Source organism: Saccostrea cucullata, unplaced genomic scaffold (genome assembly GCF_032062105.1).
Source record: "Saccostrea cucullata isolate Sc308-1 unplaced genomic scaffold, CSIRO_AGI_Scuc_v1 ctg312, whole genome shotgun sequence".
Taxonomy (NCBI): Eukaryota; Metazoa; Mollusca; class Bivalvia; order Ostreida; family Ostreidae; genus Saccostrea; species Saccostrea cuccullata.
Window position 1 is genome coordinate 257,425 of NW_026929887.1, and position 27,998 is coordinate 285,422.

General features: G+C 33.6%; 2 protein-coding genes across 7 annotated transcripts; one reads left to right on the top strand and one right to left on the bottom strand.

Moving 5' to 3' along the window:
- Nucleotides 1-12: 12 nt before the first annotated feature.
- On the bottom strand, nucleotides 13-27,998 carry LOC134282417 (protein YIPF5-like). Its single transcript, XM_062764817.1, has 7 exons — nucleotides 27,950-27,998; nucleotides 25,197-25,301; nucleotides 23,035-23,201; nucleotides 22,449-22,483; nucleotides 1,355-1,465; nucleotides 857-1,038; nucleotides 13-579 (listed from the first exon to the last, which is right to left on the bottom strand). Exons 2-7 carry the CDS (start codon nucleotides 25,298-25,300, stop codon nucleotides 417-419), a joined length of 762 nt encoding a protein of 253 aa, XP_062620801.1. The 5' UTR covers nucleotide 25,301; nucleotides 27,950-27,998; the 3' UTR covers nucleotides 13-416.
- Nucleotides 3,154-20,813, top strand: LOC134282410 (leucine-rich repeat-containing protein 24-like). 6 transcript variants are annotated; one of them, XM_062764805.1, is made up of 3 exons: nucleotides 3,154-3,486; nucleotides 16,636-16,733; nucleotides 17,183-20,813. In XM_062764805.1, the coding sequence occupies exon 3, from the start codon at nucleotides 17,887-17,889 to the stop codon at nucleotides 19,888-19,890; it is 2,004 nt and encodes a 667-aa protein (XP_062620789.1). In that variant the 5' UTR covers nucleotides 3,154-3,486; nucleotides 16,636-16,733; nucleotides 17,183-17,886; the 3' UTR covers nucleotides 19,891-20,813. The 6 variants fall into 6 exon arrangements, with proteins under 6 accessions (XP_062620789.1, XP_062620790.1, XP_062620787.1 ...); XM_062764806.1 differs by lacking the exon at nucleotides 3,154-3,486 and adding an exon at nucleotides 13,453-13,471; XM_062764803.1 differs by lacking the exon at nucleotides 3,154-3,486 and adding an exon at nucleotides 13,550-13,920.

The following is a 27,998-nucleotide window of genomic DNA, read 5'->3' on the forward strand; positions in this document are numbered from 1 at the left end:
TTAAATTATGAAGTCATTTATAACCTTTATTTTCAATATATTCATAATTATGCAAACTTTAGTGAGCTTTTAAGCATGTGAAGAAAATATACTGAAATTTGTAAATGTTTCACATTCAGCATTATAAAATAAATAAGCTCTGCAATACTTTGTCAATAACAACAGAAGAACTATATCACAAGTCTTGCAAACATGCAAACTAAAAAGTATATACATGTGACAGCATTATTTTTTCTTGTTTCACTTTATCATTTCTCATGTATATTGTACCAGTATTGTCTCCTTCCATGTCCTTAAAGCATAGCAAAATATTTTTGTTGCACTCTTTTCAAATACTCTTGGTTTTAAAAAAATGCACTAGAGTGAATCAAGACACAATTTTCCTGATAATTTAACATTGTCACATGACCAGTCCCTTAGAACACAGTTAATAATGCAAAAACTCCATAAACGAGTCCACAGGGATAGGCCACCAGAGGCTGCTGATTCTCCATTGACAGGGCGGACACAAATAGCTTAGAGGAGGAGAAACTGCACCATAGCACGGCCACTACCGTCAGTATAATACCCAGCATCCCCCTGTAAAGACACAAAAGTCATACATTTATATCATGGTATATGTATAACCCATACATATTTCTATTGCTTTCTATTATTGGCAAAAATTGTAATGTATTTGACTATTTAATGATTATTTTAAAAAATCATCACTGAAAAATAATTTATAAATAAAATATAATAGTTGTTTTTCAAGTCCATGTAAATTTGACGTAGAGTTACACCTTGATGTTTTTACAACTCCTGGATATTGATATAAGCCTGGTATTTATACCTAGTGGAGTTTCTGGATACTTACTTGAGGGAGAGAAGTACAGCGGAGAAGGACAGGATGACCATTGGTAGGAGACAGTAGCCCAGTACACTGATGATACAGCCCACCGATACCCCCGTGATGCTCATCATGTTAAGCAGGAAATACATGGCAACACAGCCCACCACACCAATTCCATAGATGTATCCAAAATGCAGCTTACCACTCTGTCAACACAGAAATAAACATACGGTCAACAGAGAAATAACTGCACAGGATTAAGGCATTAGCACCAAAATAGGTTCTTTTATCTCTTACATATATAAATAATTTTTTGTATTGTATATAGAGAAAGGGATGTTATTTAAATCAGAGATTACAGAGAAGTAATTGGTGAAGTCATCAAGTTTAATTAAACTGACAGTTGATTTGAAGTTGAAATAATAAATGTGCAAGCATCATGCCATGTTGCATTTTTTGTGCAACTGTTAAGCAATGCAATTATACAATGATGTAAGAAAGCAATTAGGATTGTAAATGTACCAGCATCAAGGATGCTCCAAAGGCCAGACAGAATACTAGGGGTCCAGCTAAATCTGTATCCTGCATCATGTCATGTTCAGCTGCCTTGAATGGGTTCAGAACCGCCAGTGTCTGTAAAATAAACCAGAGGTAAAATTAGAGTTATCTCCCTTTAATCACAGTTTTTAAAAACTCTTTTTGAACAATGTGGTACATATTTTTTTATGCATGCAAAACAAAAATGCCATTTTACATTAGTGCAGTCCGCTGCACTTGCCAATGCATGCATGAATTTAAAAAAATTCCACTCTGAGATTAGATTGACATTTTTATATCAATAGCTAGATTAACAAGGGCCTCTCAATTGTAATCTTTGTCAAGTCATTAATATTTCTGGCTCAAGAGGAGATAACATAAAATTCTCTTATTCTCCAAACTGCCAAATGTGAGATGATAAAGCAAATTACATTGGCTGTCAGTTGATCCCCAGTATTGCTCTGACCAATCGAATCTTAAAATGTCAGATTTGGCTGCATAATAAATCAAAGTTTTACAACATTGATTTGAATTTTATAATGATTAGGATAAAAGTGTGTGGCATGAAAAGTTCACCTCTGAAGCCATTATAGTTAGATGGATTACAAATTAAATATCATAAAAGTATTAATGGTTTTACAGTGTTCAATGGGCCCCACATTAGCTCCTGCTGATGGCAAATATTTGTTTACGTCTTGATTTCCAGTAATGGGCTGGAATTATAGAGTGGAATTTTATGTGGGAATGGGTTGGTCATAAATACATGAATTCAATCTTTAAAATATATTTAATAAACATGTTTTGATTACATTTTTAACATTTAAAAATTACCACTTTGATGTATTAAATATATCCTAGTTTAATTAAGTATAATTAAGGCTATCTAAATTTAATTCCTTGGTTCTCAGGCCAATTTTCTCCAAATCAGATGCGGGAGGGCGGCATTTTATTTTTCATTTTATTGGCAATAAGGTAGATGAGGGAGGTATTTTTTTTAATTTTAATTTCCGAATTTTCTTTAACATAAAGATAATTTTTTTAATCACAGATATACTTTCCATTTCTGGTCAAAATTTCTGCTTTATCCATTGCTTAACAGCGTGTAAACATCGTAGGTAATGTCCTCGAATGTATTTTCAAACGAAGTAGCCAAAATCTCATTGAAAATTACCGGAAGTGATATTTGAAAACTAAACTACGAAACAAATGAGGTCGAAATTTTTTTTTTCCCGGATTGGTCTCCGCAACACCAACTTTTTATTTTATCAAAAATACAAAAAAATCGGCAATGCGGCTACCTCAAAACGGATGCGGGCGGGCCTGAGAACCAAGATTTCAATTTTATTTGGCCTAAATTGTCAATTTATATAGGACCATGAACTTCTTTAGTATTTGATCTCTTCAAATTTTATCTTTCTTTTATTTACTTTGTTTAATTCTATCTTTTTAAATAATGGTAATTCAGTTTAATTCTATCTTTTTAAATAATGTTAATTTAGTTTAAGTGGTATGAAAATAAGATAATGACAAATTTTTAAACTTATAATACCAAATGCAATTAGAAAGAATGTAGATTTTGCCAATGTCTTACACAGGTAATAAATTTCCTGGTAGCCCAGGTTCTCCCAGATAAAATAGTATTTATTTAGCATATGAAATTATGAATACACATTTGAAGACACTGTCACCAGTGTAATGTGACATGTCTCACTAGCTGTCATTCCTTATAAAGTAGGATCTGGTGTGCGTCTGTTGCCTACATTCATTTGTGTGAACTGTTGGTCACATGATCATTTTCTAGCTGTCTTCTGCTAAGATCAATAAAGTTATTTGTCTCACATTTTACACCAAACAGAAAAAAGCTAACTATTATCTCTCGAGTCACAGGCCAAAATACCAACACACACACTGTGTCTGGTATCTCACTGACTTGTTACATGATAAATGGAAAATAATGATTTAAATATCTGTCAATTGTTTGGTTTTGGAATTTGTAGGAGAAAGAAGACATAATGATTAGATAAGCCTAAAATCCACAAACGCTAGTCGATGACAGTTCAGAGACCCGCTGGTGTGCTCTTTACCGCTTCTTCTATCGGAGGAAACCAGAGACACTGGTATGTATAAACTTATTATTCACTATCTGTTATCACCAGCAAACATCAAAAGATTACAACAAAACAGTCAATAGTTCAGGTGTCATTTGTGGTTAGATGATCCTCACACAACACTGACCAGGATCTGATGGCTCTGTCAGTCTGGGATCAGCAGTTAGTATCATTGCAGCCATCTCTTTATCAGAGCCATCTAGAAAACACTTCTCATCAGCTAAGAATCTATTGGACATGATAGAAGCTTCATTCATTGAGTTTTATATTCAATTTTAAGGAGCCCCCTCTCTCTCTTTCTCTCTCTTTCTATTCATATTGAATGTATTTTTTTTCACCATGGATTTTTCGATCACTACTGAATGTTTAAGCATTTGGTCAATTTTTTCCTCGCATTAAAAGTAGGGAATTTCTTCCCCACTTTACGGAGGCATTCCAAATCTAAACATCTGACCTGCCAAATGGTACACAGAACTAACATCAAACATTAAAATTCTATAGTAAGGATGGTAGGGTTTGCTATTACTGAACGATCCAAGTTTACACAGTCAATATCTTCACAATAACAGCATTCAATTTAACGCTGGCCTGAAATATAACTTGGAATTGGAGTGTTTGGGATTTTCTTGTCCAGGTGTGAAAATATTTTTAATCTCAACAAAATAAGTGAAGGCCTCTAAAGTTTTAGCCAACATAATTGTCAAAAATTTATAAATTAAAATTCTAATCAGGAATGTCCATGTCCCTAAATATTGAAATTGAGGGGGATATTAAACAAGAGGCCCACGGGCCTTATAGGTCACCTGAGTATCATGTAACAACTTTCCAGCAATTGTATTTGGTTCGTGTTTTAAGCCAAAAGCCATGAAATTCACGAATTTTGAAAGAGGCACCATTGCTTATCAAAGAGCAGATTTCAAAGCATTAATTTATTTTTAGTCAAAGTACCCCCTTGGTACCCCTGACCCAGCAGCCCTGAAATTATCTATTTTGAAAGAGGACCCTTTCTTCATTATAAGGCCAGCATTTTTTTTTTTATGTTTAGGTTTAGTTATGAACATGAAAATAAAAAAGTCCCGAAGGAAAAGGAAATAAATTTTTTTGATAAATCAATTATTTACATTTGTACATTCTTTTTTTTATGCTATCCTAATAGGTTCCTTACCACTGGACACATAATGCTTACAAATAGGAAAGTAGAATATTTAATTGCTTATTTGAAGTTATTTCATCATCTGCCAGTTTGGGCCAGTAATATAAATTTTGTGATGTTGATCAAAATATATTTTTAAAAAATCAATCCTTTAAAAGTCTTTCAATACATCTTCATTTTCTTAATATGTGTTAGGTGAATGTGTAGACATTGTTCTAAAATTTACTTGATGCCGAAAATTATAATTCCTATCATAAAACAGACAGGAAGTATTGGGGAGTAGGGTCAACATTTTTTCAATTAAGAATAAAATAATTTTTCTGGCTGATACAAATGTGATACTACATATATTTGTATATTCTTGCCTTTTAATAGTTAATTACATCTAATGCATAAGCAACCATTTTCTGAATAATGATGCTTAGACTGTAAGCTATAACAGAGATCTAAACAATGTCCCTGGCAATATGCAATAGCCAGGTCCAGCACAATACCCCGATAAAGGTATATAGCTTGATAAAGCTATATAGCTTTATCAAGGTATTTAAAATACCTTGATCAAGGTATTTTATGTAATGAAAATTCAAAAAAAAAATCTTTAAAAATTAATTACTGAAAGTCGAGTTCTGAGTTGTTGTCAGTAAATTCACCCATGCATGTAAAGTACTCAAACAAAAACAAATCAGTATAAAAACGTGTCGTAAGAGGAGACATTATTTTATGCTTTCTTTTTGATACCAGAGTGTTTTTCATGCACGCATAGACACATTGTCAAAAACTCAGAACTCGACTTTCAGTAATTAATTTTTAAAGAATTTTTTTGAATTTTCATTACATAAAATACCTTGATCAAGGTATTTTAAATACCTTGATAAAGCTATATAGCTTTATCAAGCTTTATACCTTTATCGGGGTATTGTGCTGGACCTGATAGCTACCACGGGCAGTTTAAAACCTGGGGGAGGAAAATAATTTACAGTTACTTTTGAAACGAATACATAATTATCTCACCAGCATGTCATTGTGCAACAAAGTCGTCAGCATTTTATTTTTCCTTTGAACGGGTGAAACGTTTTGAATGGCACTCTTATCGATGAATTTTACATTAAACCATGCAAAATTCTTGGATCTAGCTTTATTTACCCGCCCTTTCATCCAAAACCCGGAAGTGCAAGTTCGTAAATTTGAAATCTCGATCCCGACTCAAATTTGACATCAGAAAGAAAAAAATTGTTTTATTTTTTTCTAAAAGTTCAAAACCTTGAGCGGAGGGTTTGTAAAACTGAAAATAAAATAAATCCTGGCCTTATATATGTAATTAGATCATTAACATATTAACCAAGAGCAAAGGATAAGATGTTCAAAGAATTCATACATTTCACTATATAATCATTAGAGCCCCACCCTAAAACAAGAACCCCTGACCCTGGGGCCATAACATTCACAATTTTGGTAGAGGCACTCTTGCTTATCATAACTATGTACTTAGTTAGTTTATTTAATACCCAGGAGCAGAGAACAAGATTTTCAAAGAATTAATGTATTTTCACTATATTATCAATAGAGCCCCACCCTAACACCAGAACCCCTGACCCTGGGGCCATAAAATTCACAATTTTAGTAGAGGCACTCTTGCTCATCATAACTATGTACTTAGTTGGTTTATTTAATACCCACGAGCAGAGAAGAAGATTTTCAAAGAAATAATGCATTTTCACTACCTACTTATTTAGCCCCGCCCTAGCACTAGAACCCCTGACCCCAGGGCCATGAATTTCACAATTTTGGTAGAGGACTCATTGCTGATTACAATCATGCAAACAGTTTGACTGCTTGATGTCCAGGAGTAAAGAAGAAGATTTTTAAAGATTGCACTAATTTATGTGGTTTTGGCCCCACCCCTCAAGGGGGGCAGGGATCATGAAATTCACAATTTTTGTTCCCCTTCACCCATAGATGCTTTGTGCCAAATTTGGTTGAAATTGGTTCAGTGGTTGCAGAGAAGAAGCTGAAAATGTTCAAATGTTAACGCACGACGCACGACAAACGACGAACGACGCACGACGAACGACGACGGACGAAAACAGATAGCAATAGGTCACCTGAGTTTACTCAGGTGACCTAAAAAGTACACTGTAGAAGGGAATCTGGGGGTTCTCCTAATTGGGAGTTTAGGAGGAATACCAGAATAACCAAGGGATTACATCATTATAGATGGGGAAATTCCCTGGCCCCTGAGTCTTAGGGACAACCCTATTATTCAGGTATTATGCTTCTTGCATTGTCATCTTGCAATACTTCCTTATCACCTAGGATACTCAAAATTCCACATTTTTTCATCAGTTCTGTTGGAAACAGTTGATATCAATATTGACCAATGTTCTTATATCCAGATTTAATGGGACTTGAATACACATTTCTGGACAGACCTATCATAAAGCAAACACTCCACTGACTGAGAATTGTGCACCGATATATTACTTGACCATCACTTTTAACAGACTAAAGTTTAACATGTTCTGGATTTGGTCAAAATCAATGCCACTTAAAGTCCAGAAGAGTCAAAATGGGGCCAATATTATATGGACTGAAAGTGATATACTTCAATACTGTGATGACTTCTTTAAGTGGCCCCTTGATGTTCAAACACACAAACAATTTTAACAAAATGGACTAATGTAATTTGTTCTATCTAGTTTTAATAACTGCAAACATCTGGATCAATTTAAGGCTCTTTCAATCTGCTAATTTTAAATAAAGATATCAAAACCCTGTTCTTGAAAAGAAAGTTTAAATCCATATAAAATAACTATGTGTTTATTACACACAACCACTCTCCACAGTAAAAGAGGTCTGTGTCATTACTCATTAATTAGAAATAAAATACAGAGGGGGTGTTCCATTAATTAACACTTAATGGCAAAGGCTGGTTAGATAGGGGACACTAAAGTTCACACTATAATGCTAACTTGTGTCTGATGATTTGGTCTGGGCAGTGTGGATTCAGCCACTGGGACCCAGCTGGACGCTAACATTGCACTAATGACCCCACAGATGAAATGGATGTTTTCGTGCAGTTAGAACTTGCATAGTGACCCACCAGAAATTTACAATTCACATTGCTCTTGAAAAAATTCCTTATGTTAAAAATTGAAAGCCAGTGAGGAGCTATTCATTCTTTTGATCTGATTCATTATCCTCCAAATAACAGTTTAACAAACAGTGTTTGAATGACAAAGGATTTAGCACTGACTGCAATTGGCTTTTGCTGGGAAGTGGACTGTATTCTAGTTACTAGGCAGAAAGGTGTGCGTCTCAGACCTTTTCAGTGATTGATTTTAAGAATATATCATATTTTTTATTGTGAGGAAGAAGTTATCTAATTCTGTATAAAACACAGGTAAGTTGTGGTAACAGTTTTATCTCCACTTAGCCAAGTAAACCATTGTGTTTTTAATGCCTTAACAAAAGTTGTGTAGGGGAGTATTTTGTCTGCAGTCTGTGTTTTGTTTTGGGATTAAAAGTATTATAAAACATATATAATGGCCCTGAACACAATTATAAAGGCATGTCCAATATTAGTCACTCATAAGCTGCAAAAAATATACAAGGCCTGCTTTATTAACTTATGATATTCTCTTTAAATTCCTGTCTCCTAAAGTGCACCTTATCTCAGCATGCACAGGGAGATATGAGTTATGATAAGTACCATGATAAAGACAGTGCAGTGTCATGCACACTATTCAACTTGACACCTCTGTCATTCTATCCTTACATCCGTAACAGCCAATCATTAGGCCTATATTTAGCGGCAGAGACCTTTCTGAAGTGCCTCATTAGTTTTTTACCAAGCCTTTCATTGATCCCCTACTGTTAGTCCACGTCAAATCTGTGACCCTTTCCTACATAATTCTGGATCTCCAGCAGGTCGATATATAACCGTATTGATCTGGACTGCCTCTCTATATATATAAGTATATATATCTTGCCATTTAGAGGGCAGGTGCTGAGACTGTTTTGTCTTTACATATATGGAAATATTGATTTTCAACTCTGGCAGTTCACCCCCATAAAACTTAGCGGCATTGAGAATTTGATTCATTTACTTTCTGGAAATATGTAGGAATCATGTAAGGTTTTCTGCTTGGTGCAAATTCTGGTATGTATAATTGAGATTTTAGTAGAATTTTGTTTTGATGTGTGTAATTAGGGTAATATATAATAACTTGTATATGTTTTCCATGGTAATACCACAGTGTATAACTATAAGTAAAGTGTACCTACATGTTTTATTTACATGGTGTTTACTACATGATTTATTTACATGGTGTTTAGATCAAATTTAACATTCAGGCAGAATACCAAGGATTCCAGATCTCCCAATTATCATATTAAAACAGATAGGGTTATAGTCCGAGTAGGGTTCCTATCCATTCAGTCATATTTCTACATCAATCATATGTTATCGTACATATTTATCAATTACAACTTTAAAGGATTTATATAAGCTACCTGAAAAAGTAAATCAGGCTAAGTATTTTTGTAATTCACAATCCACAGGGTTATACCCATAATTAGGATAAGGCTTATGATAACAAAGAAAGAGCTTATTTGTTTCATAATCATTGGATCACCTGCTCAATGTGCTAAAAAATATAAAATTTCAATACAGACAAACAACAGTTGAGTCATTTCTGAAAATAAGATGAAATGTACCCATCCTAATATTTTTTTAATATTCAATCTAGGCACTTGAATACAAGAACTTAAATTTACCTCATTATCAGTGTAAATGTTAAAACATTACTTTAATATTAAAATGAGAAATGAATGTGTCAAAACTCATTTTTTAAGCAGTGGCCTAAAAAAATGTTATTAATGGCTGTAGGATATATACAGATTTATGAATCATTCATAAACCTGCAGAAAAGTGTGGATCAATGCAAATTTATAGACACATCATGCAGAACCCATTCCCAAGAGAGACACAAGCTAATCTATGTTTATTGATCCAATATTGGAGTAAAGTACATTGTAAATTACCCTAAAGCTAAGGTCAGGTGTATGTACCTTTCAAAATGTGCACATGCTGTTCACACAGTTTTGAGGCATTAGGTATATTAACTGTAAACATGATTTATGTACAGTCCATTATGGCCAGCATTATTTCAATTTATTTCAATTTATGAACAGTGAAATGACACAGGTGTTGATGGCAAATACTTGAACCATATATTCTAAAAACTCAGTAACCCTTCGTTTTAATTTATTTTCAATATCTGAACATAAAGAACATGAACATAAAGAATGTCATAATGTATATTTTGAGAAGTCTTCTGTCAATTATTTATAACCATAATTCAAAACACCCACAACCCATACTTATTTTGCCATCAATGAGGTTGGGGGTCAACTAAAATTCAATATTTAATGAATGAAGAAACGGGGGGGGGGGGGAAATGTATGGAGATGTTCTGAGGAAGAAATTGAACTAGAAACCAATGTCAAATATTCACATCTGCTAATTCACAAAGGAGACAGGTGCTAAGCTTAGGCTGACCCTAAATTTTACAAAATGTCCATATATGGTCATAAAATTGTTGCCAGAAGAAATTTTCTAGTAGCAAGACAATTAACATAATATACGTAAATTCTACAACATAGTCTGAATTATTTATCTACATTGTGCTTAATACTATGGGAAAGAGTCTTTTAGGTTTTATTGGCAGAAAGATAAAGGTCAAAACTGGCTGGTGACCATGTGGACTGTCAATTTATTTCACCTGAAGGCAGGTAGCTGTCCAACAAGACTTCACACACAGATATGAAAAAAAGATAATACACTTCAATTGCTATCCTCATTTCTATAAGCGATGGGAATACATTGAGAATTTTTATGAGTTTTTGCTGATGTCCATTTGTGGCTGATAAAAATGTGATTAGCCTGTACTGGAACATTTGCAAATTTCATTGATGGTGAGTTTTTGCTTGATACCATTTTGTGATCCATAAATTATTCTTTGTTCATACATAAATTTGTTTTTGATGTAAGGTCACAAAGTTCATGCCTTTACTCTTCTTCATATTTTTATGCAATGCCCTGCTGGCTTTAAGATTGATTTCTGCATAAATGCATTCTGGAAATGACAGCATAGCATTTAGCATGCCATGCTTGATGGTAGCACTATGTAATTTGCTTGTTGTTTTTGTAACTTAACAACTCCATCATCAATTTTAAACAAACAAATTACAGTCTTTTTCATTCTTTTCTACCTTTCAGGCAAAGAATTGGGGTACTATCCAAACGGTGTTTGAATTATTCAATTATATCTTGTGTAAAACCTATCTCCCACCTTTTGTAATGAGCGAATGACACGTCTTCTCTCAGATATCGCTGGCCTCTAGCAAGACGTGTTACCTCCCCTATTGAATTCCCTGGACAGTATTTACATTTCCTTTTGGGGTAGCATTTAACGTAGAAGGTTAAGATGGATTAAGATTGAATCTGTTTGCTGGAGGATTGTGCCACGCAATAAGATTTGGATACATAACCTGTTATTATGTGGCTACCTACTTAGTAATCCTTGCTCTTGACAGTAAAAGAAGACTAAAAACCATTTAATGCCTGACACAAGAACACTGTTTTCCTTAAAGAAATCTTCAAATATTGATACAGATTATATACATACTTGTAAAAAGGCAAGCCTTAACCACAATTGGAAAGAAAAATAACTGAGACAATTCAGACAGACATTTTAAAACTTCAGAATGTGTCTTAAGATATAGAAGTTTATATTCAAAATTAAAGTCAATTTTAAAAATGCATATAATACTGTTCACTTTATTATTAATAACTTTCATAGCCTTTCCACTCCAGTACTAAATTTCAAAATAAAAATTCAATTATACACCCTTGCCAGTTACAATGATTAATTACGATACTTTAACCATCCAATTAGAAAAGGAAATGGTGGTTTTGTTCAGAACTCCACAAACATCAATCACTGGAGCTAAATTCACAGTGGCTACAACTTATCAATCATTCAAGACTGTCAATATTATGGCCACTTATGTCAGCTTATTACACCATTCCCAGTTATGGCCAGTAGGCTGTTCACTGCTTAAGCCAGCTTTGGTGCACTGTAGAGACCGCAGACTGTATCATGTGCCCTATGTAGATACCGATCTATCTATCAGTGTTAATTTCTGGTCACTGTCCAGTTGTTTACCATACAGATTACAGATGACCCTGAGAACAAACATACCCCCAAACCTTACTTATATTTCACCTTGTAAATTAAAAATAGAAAAAAATTTCTCATGATAATTTTTTTACCTTGTTTAAATCCTGGCTAGATTTTTTAAATCCGTGAAGGAAAATGTCAAAAACTTTCATGAATAGTGCACATTGTGTAAATTTTACAACACTTTATTTGTTTTCAAATTCCTTTCCACCAAAAATTATGAATGTTTTATGTTTACTTCTCAATGTTAGAATTCAATAGTCTAACAAATAATGGGTACAAAATATGTGCCTATTTTAGATTTAAATTTAAGATTGATTGACTACAAGATGTAGCTGGTATTGACAGTAACAGTTTTAGTTCAGGTGCTTCTCCACAAATCCATGTGATACATAGATGTCATGTCAAACTAATTTGGTGTTTCATCATGTGGACAAACATCTAAAGAGAGATGTTTTCTCATTCTATCTTGGCTTTTTGCTGCAAGACTTGTACATTCCACAGTAGTTACTCATGACTACAAGACATCTTGCTTTTTACAAGAGAGCATCATCATGATCATGGGTCAAAAGTAAGACTCCTTTAAATTGGTAAAGTATCACAACTAGCCCCATTCTGCTCATTAAGAAATCCAAACACAACATTTAGACCTTACTCAGTCACCCCGTTTTAATGCTGACAAATGTAAGAACAGTGACTTGAGAAAGTTCATGATGAGAATTCAATGGATATAAAGGAAACAAGAAGTTAATTCTTGACTTATAATAGAACAAACAACATACGAATGAAATCTATGGAGACGGCTAGGTAATGTCTCTATAATCTTGACTAGTAAAAATCTGGCTTCATTGAATGACAGGGAGTCCCCTCTCGGCTATAACTACTGTTTTATAGCTCAATAATGGCCCTTGATTTTTGGCCAGAATGTCTACATTTGGTGTGAACTGAAGTTTGTTGACTCCAACAACAATGGAACAATTGCCATTTACGTTTGTGTTGCAACCATCCCCTTTTACTGAAGTGTTAAATTTTCTCTGTAGATTGTACCCCGCTAAAACATTTCAGGATTAGGACAGAGTTAAAACTCAGTCACAAGTATTAAAAGTAGGGAATCATATACAAACTCTTTATTCACCTGTGTTTGTAGCTGAAATTGTTATACCTTTACAATTATGTAAGAGTGCATGGATATCAAAAGATGTAGTTCTCCTGTTCCACTGTTTAATTGAATTAAGGTAAGCTTTATAATATTGTACAAGATGGGTGGTCAGAATTTAGAAGACTAAAAGACTCAAATACAGTAAAAGGGGGTCAGAAAAACAGAGATATATGTTACCACATATTAACACACATAAGAGATAAATCTTTAACAAGCTTACAATATTGGCTCAAACAGTATGTGTTAATTATACATGACGTCTGAAGATTTTACATCCATTCCCTCATTGGTCAGGTTGTTAGATAATTTTCTTACTTCTGATATTCATATAATCTACATATTTCTCATAACAAGGAATGCTCTGCATTAGGAGATTTTGTGTGCCTGCTATCTTCTTGGTTTTATCCAGAGATACTGTTTTTGAAATGGTTCTTGGAGGTAAGAAAACTTTCAGGTGTCACTTTAATATAATATTGAATTAGTGTGACATAACTATTGATTATCTAAATCAATTACCCAACACCTACAAGGGTTCTTCCGTCTGTCTCAATCAGATAGTGGGACTAGAACAAGGCCCCCCAGGGACCTCGACTCGGGACTAAATTTAGGGCTAAAATGGAAATAGGTGTTCCCATTTGTCACGGAAGCTTTCTAAGTAGGTGTGAATAAGCAGGATTTTAAATTTATAGAAAGAGACTAAATAACAGGTGATCGCATTCTAACCTTTGGCAATACAGGCTGCAGCAATCGAAGTATGAAAGTGAAATTAAGTATTTAAAATTCATAAGAATGGAGGTCTTTAAGTTTTTCAAGTTCAGTGCACTGACATGACAAAAGTTGGATTTTTCATTAGAGATTTGTGTTGGATGTTAAAGTGTCATTAAACGGTAAGTCTAATATTGGTCATGTAAAATAATTAGTGTCATATGTATATATATAATGAAAAAGGAACTTGGTAGAGTACTGTAGTAAATCTTTGTGTCACCTCTTAACATATTTGGGTTGACACTTCTGAAGAACAAAATCCACACAAAGAAAAATATTTTGTCTTTCATATAAGTATAAAAGTTTAAACTACCAAAGGCTTTGGAGTTCAAAATCCTGATAATAATTATGAGTAGTCAATTTTAACAAAGAATTTCTTTAGCTTTCAATTGCTCCTATTTAACAAAAAGGTATATATCCCTTGCTTTATCAAGATGGAAGAGTTGTTCATTGGAAACAAAGTTGTTTGACACTATCATTCTTGTAAATCAGGGATATCATTACATTGGTACGTGCTTTACTAAACATTTCAATCGTCTATTACAACATGTGACATTTGGCCTGTGCAGGTATGAAAAGGTGCATTTGCATAATTAGAGAACTATAGATACATGATTATGTGTACTTGCATTTCCTAGTGCCAAATGAAAGAATTCACGTAGAGTATTTAATGCGTACTGGTAGTCTCTACAGCATTATAAAATTTATACCATTAACAATTAAGTTTCATTAATTTTATGAGTTTAACCATTAAGAATATAATTGTGTGGTGATCCACTGAGTAGCCATGTTTCCTAAAAGGTAAAGAGATGATGTCATCAAAATTTGAGAACACAAAAGAAAAGGAAGAGGCATGATGAAATTAATTCCCCAAGCAAAATCTAATGAAAATAGTCATTTGTACAAATGATGTAATTTGTCTAACATTTCTCCAAGTGTGAAAAATTCTACAACAAACAATTTATCAGGCGTAGGTTTTGGGTTCTATTTTGTCCCTGAAGCACCGCGGAGTACAAGTTATACAGGAACCTTTCACAGTGTTACCTGGGGGCTGGACTGACCCAGCTGATTATGATTAATAAAATCATAGTAATTACTTACACTGGAGACACACTTCTACCAACTATCACTATCAACTTCAAACTCGGGTTTCAAGATTTATGAAATATTTCAGCTATATCAATTAACATGGATTAATTCTTATCAAAGTCAGGTAAGGACGATAAAGAAATTCAATTCTTTAAAAACTTGACAGAAATTTCAATGTCACTTTGACCATTCTGTTCAATTTAACATTAGGGAGAAATTTATGATATACCTAGATTTCATCAAAACTTGTTTGTCACGAAGACCCATAAGGCTAACATTAGTGATGCATCATTTCTGGTGATTTATGAATTTTGGGGTAAAAAAATTGTGTGTTGTCAAGGTAACAAATGTAAATTGTCATCCATAGTTTATTTACAACTGTCAATTCTTAAATTTAGTTTTTAATAAAACTAAAAATTTCTACTTAGCTTTGGGGGCATTCAATTACACTGTTTATTTTTTAATGAAGGATTGGCCCTCTTCCTTGATCAATACTTAGAAGTAAAGGTAATTTTTTTTCCAACTCTTTGTCTGTGGTATATGCTGACAAATTGCACCTAAATGACCCCCACAAAATGCAAATGAGCCTCGCTATATGATGTCAAAGTAAACATGCGTTATCAAACAAGCACAGCTTATCAATATCTCTATAGTCTGTCTGAGGGGAAACCAATGGTAAAAAGCTACCTGGGTTACGTAACAAGATTTGAAATTTTGTAATGTGGTAGGAATACACGTTTCTTTCTCTGTAAGTATTTTTTTCATTTTTTTCAAGCAGACCCTTTCGGCAAACTATCTCTTTAACTTATCACCTGACACTCGGCAGAATTCAGATTCTGTATAGTTATAATTGCCGCATGTTGAAATAGTGTGATAAAAGTTTGATAAAACATGCTTCGCTATAATATGTACATGCCCCCATCTCATCTGTTTATCTTTAGTGATATTAATCTTGTTCATTTTATATCTATCAAGGAAATTATTTAAATAAATAAAATTTGATTTGATTTTTTACAAATTAAACTCAAAATAAAAAACTGTCAAGCATGTTCCTAATTTGAATTCTTCAGTTATATCTTTTTGCTATAATTTTAATACAAAATTGTACTGAAAGTCATCCAAACTACAGAAAACATGATTATTTCTACATTATTAATTATTAATATATTTGAAATACCATCATATTTTTCTACAAGGTTAACACCTAACTAAGTAAGCCTTATACATCTTTATTCTTTATTCACAATTTCAAAATGACTGTATTACACAAAAGGTTAATTAAAACACTCTCAATTTAAAAGGACTTAGATTACTGATAATACTAGGTTTAGGTCAAATAAGAAATATTGAATTTAAAACACAGAGTAAGGAAATGTCACAATGGGCAATCACTGTCTAGACTAATACTGCACATGTAATCCAGCTTAATAAAACACACACTTGTCAAGTCAGACATTTAATTTCAGCTGAACATCTACCATTGTGTTTTAAGACGGAAATGCAAATTCGCTTAAGGTAAAACATCAAACTTGCGCAGTTATATGCACAGGTTAAGAAATCCTGTCTGACAGAGAGTTCATTTTGATGGCTAAAACTACAGGATATATGGGCGCACACTGTGTACTAGTTGTATTTTTTATGTGAGGTTTTATTTTTTAGTGGCTTTTCTTGAGGATATCGGCAGATGCTTTAAGATGTTTTTTGATATCAGTAACTGAGAAATTCATATGTTATCTTCATTTTTCCAGAGAAATAAAAAGGGAGAAGATGATGAAAGAATTGAGCCAACAGCTCCTACCTTCAGTCTTTGAACAGGCGGACCTGACGATGATTAGCGTTAATTATTGTGAGTATTAAATCCGTACAGCTGTGAACAAGTTTTATGTATAATCTCATTAATGTCAGGAAAATTTACTCAGAGGCTGTCAAAATTTTGGGTGGTGTTTGATTTTGTGAGAAACCTGATATAATTTTTTGGGTAAAATTTGAAATAAATCTTCCTTCTTTTGCCAACCCTAGCAAAAATAACTTCTACTCCCCCTTTACAAGAGATGAGCAAAAGTGGAAACACATCATCTACAAATCAATTTACCAAAGCATATTAACTGAAATTGAGAAATAATTTTTTTTTATCTGGAAATGATGAAATCTAAACACACTAGTGATAGAACTGATGTCTGCCCACATGAAATGGAAGATTCTCTCCCTGTGATCCATTAAAACTTCCATTTCACTCCTGCAGATGTTGCTTAAGATGATTATCCCTATACAATGTTTATATATCTCTCTTTTTAGGACTTCAACACAGAGAAGAGCTCCAGAATTGTGCATCAAATTAACAAAGTCTTCTGGAAAATTAACACTTCTGTTCCAGAAAAAAACATATGTACCTTGGTGAAAGGAAATAAAACATTGTTTTATTCGTTTTTCCCTAGCTGGATTCTATTGAAGTCTGGAGGCAAATCTTCATTTCTTCAGACCACTGGAGTAATATAACTACATTGATCATTATATTCCATAGCACACATTCCCATGGAGACAATGACTAGAGTTCACTCTGATATCACTGGATGAATTCAAAATAATCTGCAGATCAATTCTCCCTTGGACCATGTGAAGGCAGAGACAAGACATATTTTACTGGAATCCGAATTAAGTTGACTCATTTCAGGCTAATTGTGTCGGTCCACCAGTGTGCTGTTGTGAATGGAATTAGCATCTGTTACTGTGTACAGCAGCATCTATCAACAGCTATTTTTTGTGATTTCATTTACACATGAATTTGATCATGCTTCACAAGATTGGATGAGAGAATCAACAGCAAGTGCAAAATAATGTACCGTAAGAAAATCGGATAGGGTGTGGGAACTCGTCACAGCAAGGAGCTTGTTAAAGAAGTTCTTTCTGGATAATTACGAGTTTTTCTGGCAATCCGTGTTGAATAATGCTGCTTTGTTTTTGACTAATAACATTGGATTACAAACCACCAAAAAAACAAGATGGCCAGGAGTTTCCAAAACAAAAGGATTCTTTTCCTAAAAGTCTTGTTCATTCTCGGTATGAATGTCAACTTAAATATGGCACACAATTGTGAGGTTACCTACGGAGCAGACATGATGGCCAACTGCAGCGCTCGGGGGTTAAAGTTCATTCCTTATGACTTACAGCATAATATTGCCAGCTTAGATTTACAACACAATAATCTCGGAATTATTGAAGAGAATGCATTTGTCAAATATGATCAACTTTACTCCCTGAATTTAGAGAACAATTCCATAACTGAAGTGAAAGATAATGCTTTTCAGCTACTCAGGAGACTTAAATACTTGAATTTATCAAGAAATAAACTCAAAACAGTGCCATCCGGAGCATTTAGTGATTTACCATCTTTACATTTATTAAATTTACGTGGAAATATGATCTCAAGCATCAACGACAACGCATTTGTGAAACTTCATTCTCTAAAAGAACTTAATTTAGATGGAAATTACATAGAAAATATTGCGCCCGATGCCTTTAAAGGCTTAAACTTTCTACAAGTTATGGATCTACAAAATAACGCTCTGCGTACGCTAACAGAGGGGGTAGTGCAGCACCTGACGCACCGCATGAAAGCATGGCGATTGTACAATAATCCCTGGTATTGTGACTGCAAGATTGGCTGGCTTTACTCCTATCTGACAACAAGTAAAAAAGAATTCAATTTATCATGGAAGTTTAACCAAGGTGAGCCCAAGTGTCAGGGACCTCCCCTGGTAAAGGAAAAATTCTTTTCTCAACTGAACCAAAGTTATTTTGTGTGCCAAATTGTCATGTATTCAAGTGGACATCAGAAAAACACTAAACTTGGAGAAAATGTCAATTTATTTTGCAAGTATTTTTCCAAGCCTTTTATTCAGCCCTTGTGGTTCAAAAATGAAGAACAAATAGAACCCATTGAGGGAAGAGTAAGCATTCTCACTACTGGGAAGGAAACTTATACAAGTACTCTAAGCATCAAAGACTTTCAGTATTCAGACATTGGGGATTACAAATGTCATTTAGAAAATGCCAGGGGGTCCAAAGTCATCTCATACTCTTTGTTAATCCCAGGGGTGGATCCAGAGAATTTACCCACCACTACTGAGATTTCTTCCCTCCAGCCCCTGGCTATATCTGAATCTCAGAGCAGTGACCATGGTCTAGACAAAAAGACCATCATTATAATTGCATCAGTAGTCAGTGGATTCATTTTTGCATGTATCATTGTTGGATTACTTATTTTTGTCTGTGTCCGTGTGAAACGTAGCAAACGACTGAGGAAGGAGGAGCGAAGTTTGACCTTTAAAGAACATCTAAAGACAACAATTCTAAATGAATCTACTATAAGGGAGTCTAAAAGTGACCTCAAACTTGAGACGACTCTCGAAGAGATCCCCATTGAGAAAGAACCTTTACAAACAGAGGAGGTGGAAGAACAAAATGGCATAAATACATATGTTTCATTCAAGGCAGGGTATAATGAAAATGAGGACCAATTTTATTCAAGTACAAATACAAACAGAACCAAGGAGAGTGATAGTTCTAACTGTGAGTCCACCTCTCCCTTACTGGAGAATTTCTCCCCTATTAGGAGTGACTCTTACGACCCTCTGTTTGAATCTACTCCACACTCTTTCTACAACATGCCCAAAGCCAGCACACTGAACTCTAGGTACCTGAACTCTGACAGTTCTTATGATACCTATTTATCTTATACCCCCTGTAGCACCTTGTCACATACAGGCCCATATTCTCTGCCACCTCACGGACACATAGCGGGCACACTGCCCAGCAAAAGGACTAGTGTCTCAGCAGGTTACTTAAACTCATTACCTCCTAAAAAGCCACCCCGATTATTCCACTCCAGGGATAATATGTCTCTTACATCACAAAACTCTCAAACAAGTGACTATGGAGAACAAAAACTTAAACTCTCTCTACCCAGACCTGGAACTGTGGATAGCTATGGGACAGCAGTGTAGAGAGTTGTCTGCCCCTTTCACCTGCCAAAATGTAGTTCATAATATACCAAAGTATTCTTTTACTATGTTACTTAAGAAGATTTCTAAATAGTGCAATGGAGAAAATGTTATAGAATTTATTTTTATGATGGATCTGCACTGGTTGTTCTTATCTTCATTGACAAGTACTATCGAGATGACTTTTTCATTATAAATGTATACATTCCATTTGAATATTTGTCGTCAAAAACTTGTTGAGAATGACTATGTACATAAATTCCTGGCTCTGTTCTACAAAAACATTTGCAGTTGTATAAAGTGTAATGAAATACAAAAAAATTACTACATGTTGGCATCTCTTCAAGTTAATTACGCTGGGATGTGTTTTATCTTTAAACATTTGGGTGGATATTTACATATCAAGCCTGATGCTGCCCGTGGTCTTGTTTTTATTAAGGAATTTGATAGATTGACCAATTTTCATTTGCCAGTTTTCTGTGACCTTCATACAAACATCTCATACCAATCTGTAAACATTAGTGTTCTTGTCAATCTTTCCAAAGGTAATTTTTTTAGAAGCTTTTGGTTTTGTGTTTTTTTTTTTTACTTTGTGCATTACCTGGTAACTCAGTGCTTTTTATTGCATGCCTAGTTTTATTGTATGTAGTGCTATGACTTCTGATAAATAGGAATATTTTGACAAAAGATTTTTTTCCTGGGCAGGTTTTGCCTGCTTTTATCAAGTAATCAGAACCATAAGCACTTTTTTTGGTTACACTTATTAACATGGCCTAGATGAGATATGAATGGTGTAAAAAAGGAGCTTTTGTTTATTTGTTTCAACACATTCTGTGAATATCATTGTTTCATTTATATTTGTGCTATATGTATTAGTTTCAAGGAATGCTCAATTTTCAAACAAAATAATAAATTTTGCTTGTTTTTTGCTAGTCTGTTTCTTTTTACTTTTTTCCACCCTTAGGTTACAGATACTGTTAAAGGAAAAAAAATATTAAATAAGATACTTCAGTGTAGAAAAAAGTTTGCCTATCCCCACTCTGAATGATAAATAGACCTCCTATTAGAAATGCACCTGTAGAGCATTTAAACTTAGTTGAAAATTGATTTTACAGTAAATGTAATTTTAAAAGGGACAAATAGATCCATTTATCATCAACTCTGCATGTGGAAAATGAGTTGGTAAAGTAAATCCCACAAAAAGTGATAATACATGCTGAAGGCATTATATAGACCCTCTCTATCATTTCGAGGATTCCATGAGAAGCTCATTGAAGCACATTAAATTGTTTGATCATTTTGTGTAATTTGCAAAATAGCAAATGTGATGTAATTGAAAGTTTGACATATTCAGGGAATTTTTACTCTCTAACATTATGTGCTCAGAACTGTAATGGATTCACAGAGTTGGTTCCCATACCCAGTAAAAATTAAGAATCTCCCAACATATATCCCTACATTTCTTTTGCTCTTATACAAGTTTACAAAATACCAGACCTTATTACTTTTCATAAAAGAAAGTTATGGCAAATTAAATATAAAAATTGTTGCATCACCTAATGAAATATTAGACGTAGAATTTATGAAACTTGCAGAGTTGGTAAAGTCACTATATGCCTTACATTAATATTAATGATTGCAAATTTCCAAGGAAAATGTACAACTAAAATAATACCACACGGAAAAAAAGTACTTCTACAGTACTTGATTTTACAGGGAATTTATGAAACTTGCACAGGTTGTAAATCAGCTATTTTCAACTAATGATTGCAATGACGCACTATAACTTTTTTCACCATACACTTTTCAAATGTATTTTTTACATCCTCTATACAGATCATTGAATGAAGTAAAAATATGGAGAATAAAAGATTATCAAAAAATGAATTGTATATATACAATTATGTATACAACACCTTACATACACTCCAACAGCCCAGGAGTAACAGGTGGAAAGTACTGTGGATCACCAAAGTTTTACAATAACTTTAATATTAATATTTGAACAAGATTGTCTTTTTTTTTAATTTATGAGTAAGACTTAATTCTGTTTCTTATACTAATAACCTTTTATGATAAAAATTTAAAATTAAATTTTCACAAGCAGACAACCTTGCAAAATTATGCAAAAATAAAGTTTATCAAATGAAAATATATTTACTGTACACTATTATCAAGACACATTTTAAAGTTATGTGGCATCAGTAACTCACTCACTCTCTCTCTCTCTCTTGGCCACCTCAAAAAATCCATCAGATTGGTCCAATTAATCATTTCATTTTTTTTACCCGTTTTATATACTTGTTATGATTATGCCACTGGTAAAATCAACTGCGAGATGAATTAAAATTAGGACTTATTCAAATATTTTTTAAACCTTAAAAATGAAAACGTAACTTTTAAGTACAAGATAATTTTCAAAATAACACACTTTGTGATAAATATCCAGCCCATGCAGTAGTCATCTCTTCAGAGCTGAACGTTGGAGAAGGATACAAGAGTTGTCTTTCCTGATTTCTATGATTTCTAACTAGAATATGACAACATATATAAACACTTACCTTTTGTGTAATATGATCAAAGTTAATTCCAAGTTCTACAAAAGAAAGTTAAAAATTAGAAAAATATTATGAGGAAATAAGCTGGTCTTTAATATCAATACTTTTAAAAACAAAGTTATGCTTTGAAATACACCCATAAACAGCTTCTATCCTACTGTTTGACTTAATAACAAACCTTTCTTAGTTACATTTATTTTCATATTTAGTGATAAAATTCCTAAATCTAAGCATCTTGCCAGTACAAAAATATTACAAAAACATATTGAAATGTATTGCAATATACCAAGATATCAATATTTTTTCCCAGCCCTATGACAAAACGTGATGAGAAAAGCTCACTTGAGATTTTAACTAAAGCGATCTAAAAAGTGTGGAAAACCAGGTGGGTTAAGAGTACTGACTTACAGATGGACAGGGAGACAGATAAGGAACATTTCCTTCTGGTTTCACCATTAAAAGGCTTATAAAACCATAATGTGAATTTCATCAAAATTTGAAATTAATTGTTTGAAACATAAGCTTACGGATAGATGTAACACTAACTGTTGGAGCCACATGTATACTGAGAGCAAAAAAACCCACTCACCTTCCAACAGAGGGGGCTCGTCTTCATAGCTGTCTGAACTACTGGGACTGGCATAGGTAGCACTCATGTCCGGTGTCATGATGGAGCCCGTGTACATATTGGACTGGGGAGCTGAGTACTGCTGCTCTGAGCCGTACCCCTGACTGTAGTCAAACTGGCCAAACTGCCTACAAGGATTTACTTTCAATTAATGCATGGGGGTGTTTGACATTCTAAATTTTAGACATCTTTGATATGACAGTCATATAATATATTAAGGCATTTTGTTATTGTTTTTTTTAAACTTACCAAAAATGAGCAATTAAAAGTTGTAAATGAAATATTAATTTTGAACATTTTGAACAATCAACTTAAAGATTTATGCATAAGATGAAAGAATCAAGAGGCCCATGGGCCTTATAGGTCACCTGAGTATCATGCGACAACTTTCCAATAATTGAATTTGATTCATGTTTTAAACTAGAGGCCATGAAATTCACAATTTTGAAAGAGGTACCATTGCTTATCATAATTATACACTCAGCATGCTTATTTTGGTTACATGTACCCAGAGGTAGATCAGAGTAACAAAGAGAAAATGCATTTCCACTTTTAGTGAATTTCAGGGCCCCTGGGTCAGGGCTTCTTGTGTTAGGGAGGGTCCACAGTGGAGCTCCCCATCCCACAGGAACCACTGTGTCACGAAAATTTTGGAAATTTTTAAAAATTTTATTTCATAATGCTGTTGATTAATACCAAAGTGCAGATTTCAAAGCATTATATTATTTCAGACTGTTACCCCCCCCCCCACCACAAATTACCTCTGTCCCAGGGGCAAGGAAATTAACCATTTTTGGAAGAAGCAGGTTTTTTTGTCATTAATATATACTAAGATCATTGGCATTATACCCAACAACAAAGGAAAAGATTTTCAAAGAATTCATACATATTCACTATATAAACATTAGACCATCCTAACACATTTATTTTTATACCCAGGGACCCTGAAATTAAAAAATCTCAAAGAGCATTTCCTCCTCATTAATATGTACATAGTTCATTGGTTAAATACATAGGTGCAGAAAAGAAGAGTTTTAAAGAATTTATGCATTTTCACTATATGATTAATAAAGCCCTGCCCTAGCACCAGAACCCCCAACCCAGGGGTCATGAAATTCACAATTTTGAAAAAGGTAGCCTTATTCAACATAACTATGTACTTGGTTAGTTTATTTAATACTCAGGAGCAAAGAAGAAGATTTCAAAAGAAAAATAATTCATTTTTTACTATATAATCTATATAGGCCCTTATAAAACCATAATGCCATGAAATTCACAATTTTGAAATTAATCGTTATTCAACATAACTATACACTTGGTTAGTTTATTTGATGCCCATAACAGAAAAGAAGAATTTCAAAGAATTTATGCATTTTCACTATATAATCAAAAAGCCCCGCCCTAGCACTTCCAACCTGGGGCCATGAAATTCACAATTTTGGAAAAGGTGGTCATTTTCAACTTAACTATGCACTTGGTTAGTTATTTAATGCCCAGGTGCAGAAAAGAAGAATTACAAAGAAATAATGCATTTTCACTATATAACCTGTTTAGCCCCGCCCTAGCACTAGAACCCCTGACCCTCAGCCTGGGGCCATGAATTTCACAATTTTGGCAGAGGATTCAATGCTGATTACAATTATACCAACAGTTTGACTGCTTGATGTCCAGGAGTAAAGAAGAATATTTTTAAAGATTGCACTAATTTTAGTGGTTTTTGCCCCCCCCAGGCCCCATGGGGGCAGGGACCATGAAATTCATAATTTTTGTTCCCCTTCACCCATAGATGCTATATGCCAAATTTGGTTGAAATTGGTTCAGTGGTTTCAGAGAAGAAGCTAAAATATTCAAATGTTAACGCAAGACAAACGAACAATCAACTTACAGATTTTTGCATAAGATGAAAGAAAAAATTAAAGAGGGTTTACTAGACTTATCAAACTGTCATATGAACTTGATGTCAAAACATGTAAAATAGCAAACAAATTTAACAGTGATATAATACTTCAAAGAGAGATATATCTTGGACATAAAATGTATTGATATGATCATATCAAAACAATTTAAATAATTAAATGATACATGGATGTCCCCTCTTTAAATAAACTAAAATTTTTACTTACGTCTCCTGTCCATACTGTCCACCTCCCATGTCATAATTCGTGTTCTGTTCATAACTGTACCCCCCACTGTAAAACCCATCATTGCCTGCAAACTCTCCAGACATTCTGCAAAAAAGAAACCTTAAGTGTACAAGTATTGTATACATTGCAGGGTTATTTTTGCTCTTTGTTATTTTTGCCCTTTTGCACTTGTTAACAATTTTGCTCTCTTTTCAATTTGCCACAGTCACAGTTCTGTTTAAGTTATATATAGAGTACCTTTTAGTGAGTGGATCTTCAGATATCAGACTTGGAGAACAATTAGCCCCCTTGACTGATATCTGAACATATACTCATTATTAATATAAGATTAGATAATATTTATTTAAAGTCGGGTATATCAAACAAAGAACATTAGCTCTGAAGAGCTATTTTCATACTACATAATAATAATAATATTACATAAAATACAACAATCATACATAATAAACCAGAAACAGCTTTTAAAATTTACATCACACTACTAAAATATCACTATTACTCCGTGATGCTTTACAATGACATAGTATTCATCACATTAAGACCAATAAACTGAGAATAAATTAAACCCTGTTTACTAGTTAAGTAGTTTCTATAAATAAAATTAGCGACAAGCACAGCAATTACTGTGAATTACACCAATTTCCATACCAACTTCTTATATTTGATTTGAACTGGTTAAAAGTAGTAATATTTCTAAAAGATTCTGGTAAAGAATTCCAGTTTGGCGAACTCAATTATCTAAAAGACTTCAACCCATATGTTGTTTATCTTGTTTTTGGTAAAAAAGCAGTAAAAGGTACTATATGTTTTGTATCATTGTTTTCAGGCAGTGAGTTACCCATGATCGATTCACATTAATAGCATGTAATTCAACTGTATGCTCATGCACTGAGTAAGGCATGATCTTTCAAAATTTCATAAAATTTTATTTGATCAATGAAAAAAAAGAGCATAGCAGAGTGTATAGGAATGTATAGCAAAGTATAGCAATGTATTTCTTGAACTTAATAACTAGCTCAACTAATCAAGGATGACAGTTGTGATTTTTAATTTATGCTATGGCAATTCTTAGTGGAAACCAAAATTATGATGGAAAATTCCTTATGTCAGTAAATCCTAACACTGGTTAAATACCAAATGGACAATTTAAATGTTCAACGTTAATACCCAAAAAAATCAAAATCACTTTTGACGAACATGTACAGCGATTTTCTACATTACTGAATGCAGCGTTTTGTGTTGGACTTAATAAAACTCGGAAAATCCACCTCATTTCCTGTTACAGTATTACAATGTGTGTGGTTTGTAATGCTTTGTAAAGTTTATTGGAGTCAAAAAGGTTCATTTAAAATTGTGCTGAGTGAATTTTATTTTGGATTTAAAAATAGACGTACGAAATAAAACTGGCTATTTTGTTTATAGTGAGCACAGTGAGAGTCTCTGTTCAAAAAGCAAGCTCGATAAAATAACATGTAAGAACAAAGGAAATCAGGAATGAAATCTGTACATAAGTCAGGCAAATTTTCCCAGAATTCCTTCGTTAGGAGTGAAACGGTTCACCGCGGTATTTTTTCTCGGTTCGATACACGGTACAAAATCTCTGCTTTCGGTTCGGTTCATTTTACGGTCGGGATCGTCATTCAGTCGGGTTTGGCATAAGGAAATCAGAAACGTAAGTTTGTGTGGACTTGAAGTTTGTAAAATAATTTTTAACAGTCAAATCAATTAAATTGATACATTCTATCCATTTTGCACATAAATTATTTTACTAGATTAAGTAAAAGGTAGCATAAAACAACATTGAATCTGTTTCCTTCTATCAAAAATCGTATCGAAAATACAAAAGACGTGAAGGAGGCGTATCGTTTCACCCCTATCCTTCGTTACCAGTGTTCCATGGGAAATTATTACAAAATGTACAAAAGACAGAATAATTGTTCATACCAAGATATGTTCACTTTTAATTTCTTTATTTGCAGAGAGCTTAAAAGAAACAAAAAATATTTTCATAATTTTTAGTTGACATCATATTTCGATAAATATTACACAACATCTGTAGTCTCGTTCAACCAGGCGCTTGGCTGTCTCTATTAATTCTGATGTCATGTGACAAAACAGAGTCACAGTCAAGACTTTGTCTCGTGTTGTGAGGGTTAGAGTTAGAGTTAGGTGGCCAGTGTTTGGGTTTAAGGTTGGTTTAAGAGTTAGAGACTAGATTAGGGTGCAAGTGCTAGGGATGTTTGTCAAGAAGAGGTGGATCAAAAAGATGTAAGCTGTGTATAAGACTGGCTGACTGCGCTTGCCCAAATGGTCACACCGTAAAACATATTATTTTTCCTTATTCAGTGTTATTCAAGGTTCCATCATCATCCTGGCGTGCTCTATGATTAAGATGATCTTGATAGAGCATTGTTGTTAGATCACAATATATGATGTATAAAAAAACCCAGAGTGGTCTTCAAAAGAAATACATTACAACAAATTGTTGAAAAATTATATAATTTAAACAAAATAAGTATATCCGCTAGCCCTAACGGTCACATCTTCAACATATTACTTGACAGAGGATTTTCGAACAAAACTGGCCAAGGTATGACTTTTTGATTTAACTGTCTTTTATCCTTACAAAGTGAAGAGGTATCCATTTTCAATATTAAGAATCATTATCAATATATACTTGACACATCTGGAATTGTTTTACACATACAAAAGAAAAATACCGGCTTTAATACCTAATTTTGATGTTTTGTATCGTTCTTTGCAGCTGACGTGTTGTTACCG

Coding starts and splice junctions, on each gene's coding strand:
- LOC134282410 (XM_062764805.1), top strand. CDS start 17,887: ATGGCCAGGAGTTTCCAAAACAAAAGGATTCTTTTCCTAAAAGTCTTG.
- LOC134282417 (XM_062764817.1), bottom strand. CDS start 25,300: ATGTCTGGAGAGTTTGCAGGCAATGATGGGTTTTACAGTGGGGGGTAC. Junction 1,466..22,448: donor TTGATCATATTACACAAAAG/GTAAGTGTTTAT, acceptor TTTATTTTACAG/ACACTGGCGGTTCTGAACCC. Junction 580..856: donor GCTGTACTTCTCTCCCTCAA/GTAAGTATCCAG, acceptor GTGTCTTTACAG/GGGGATGCTGGGTATTATAC.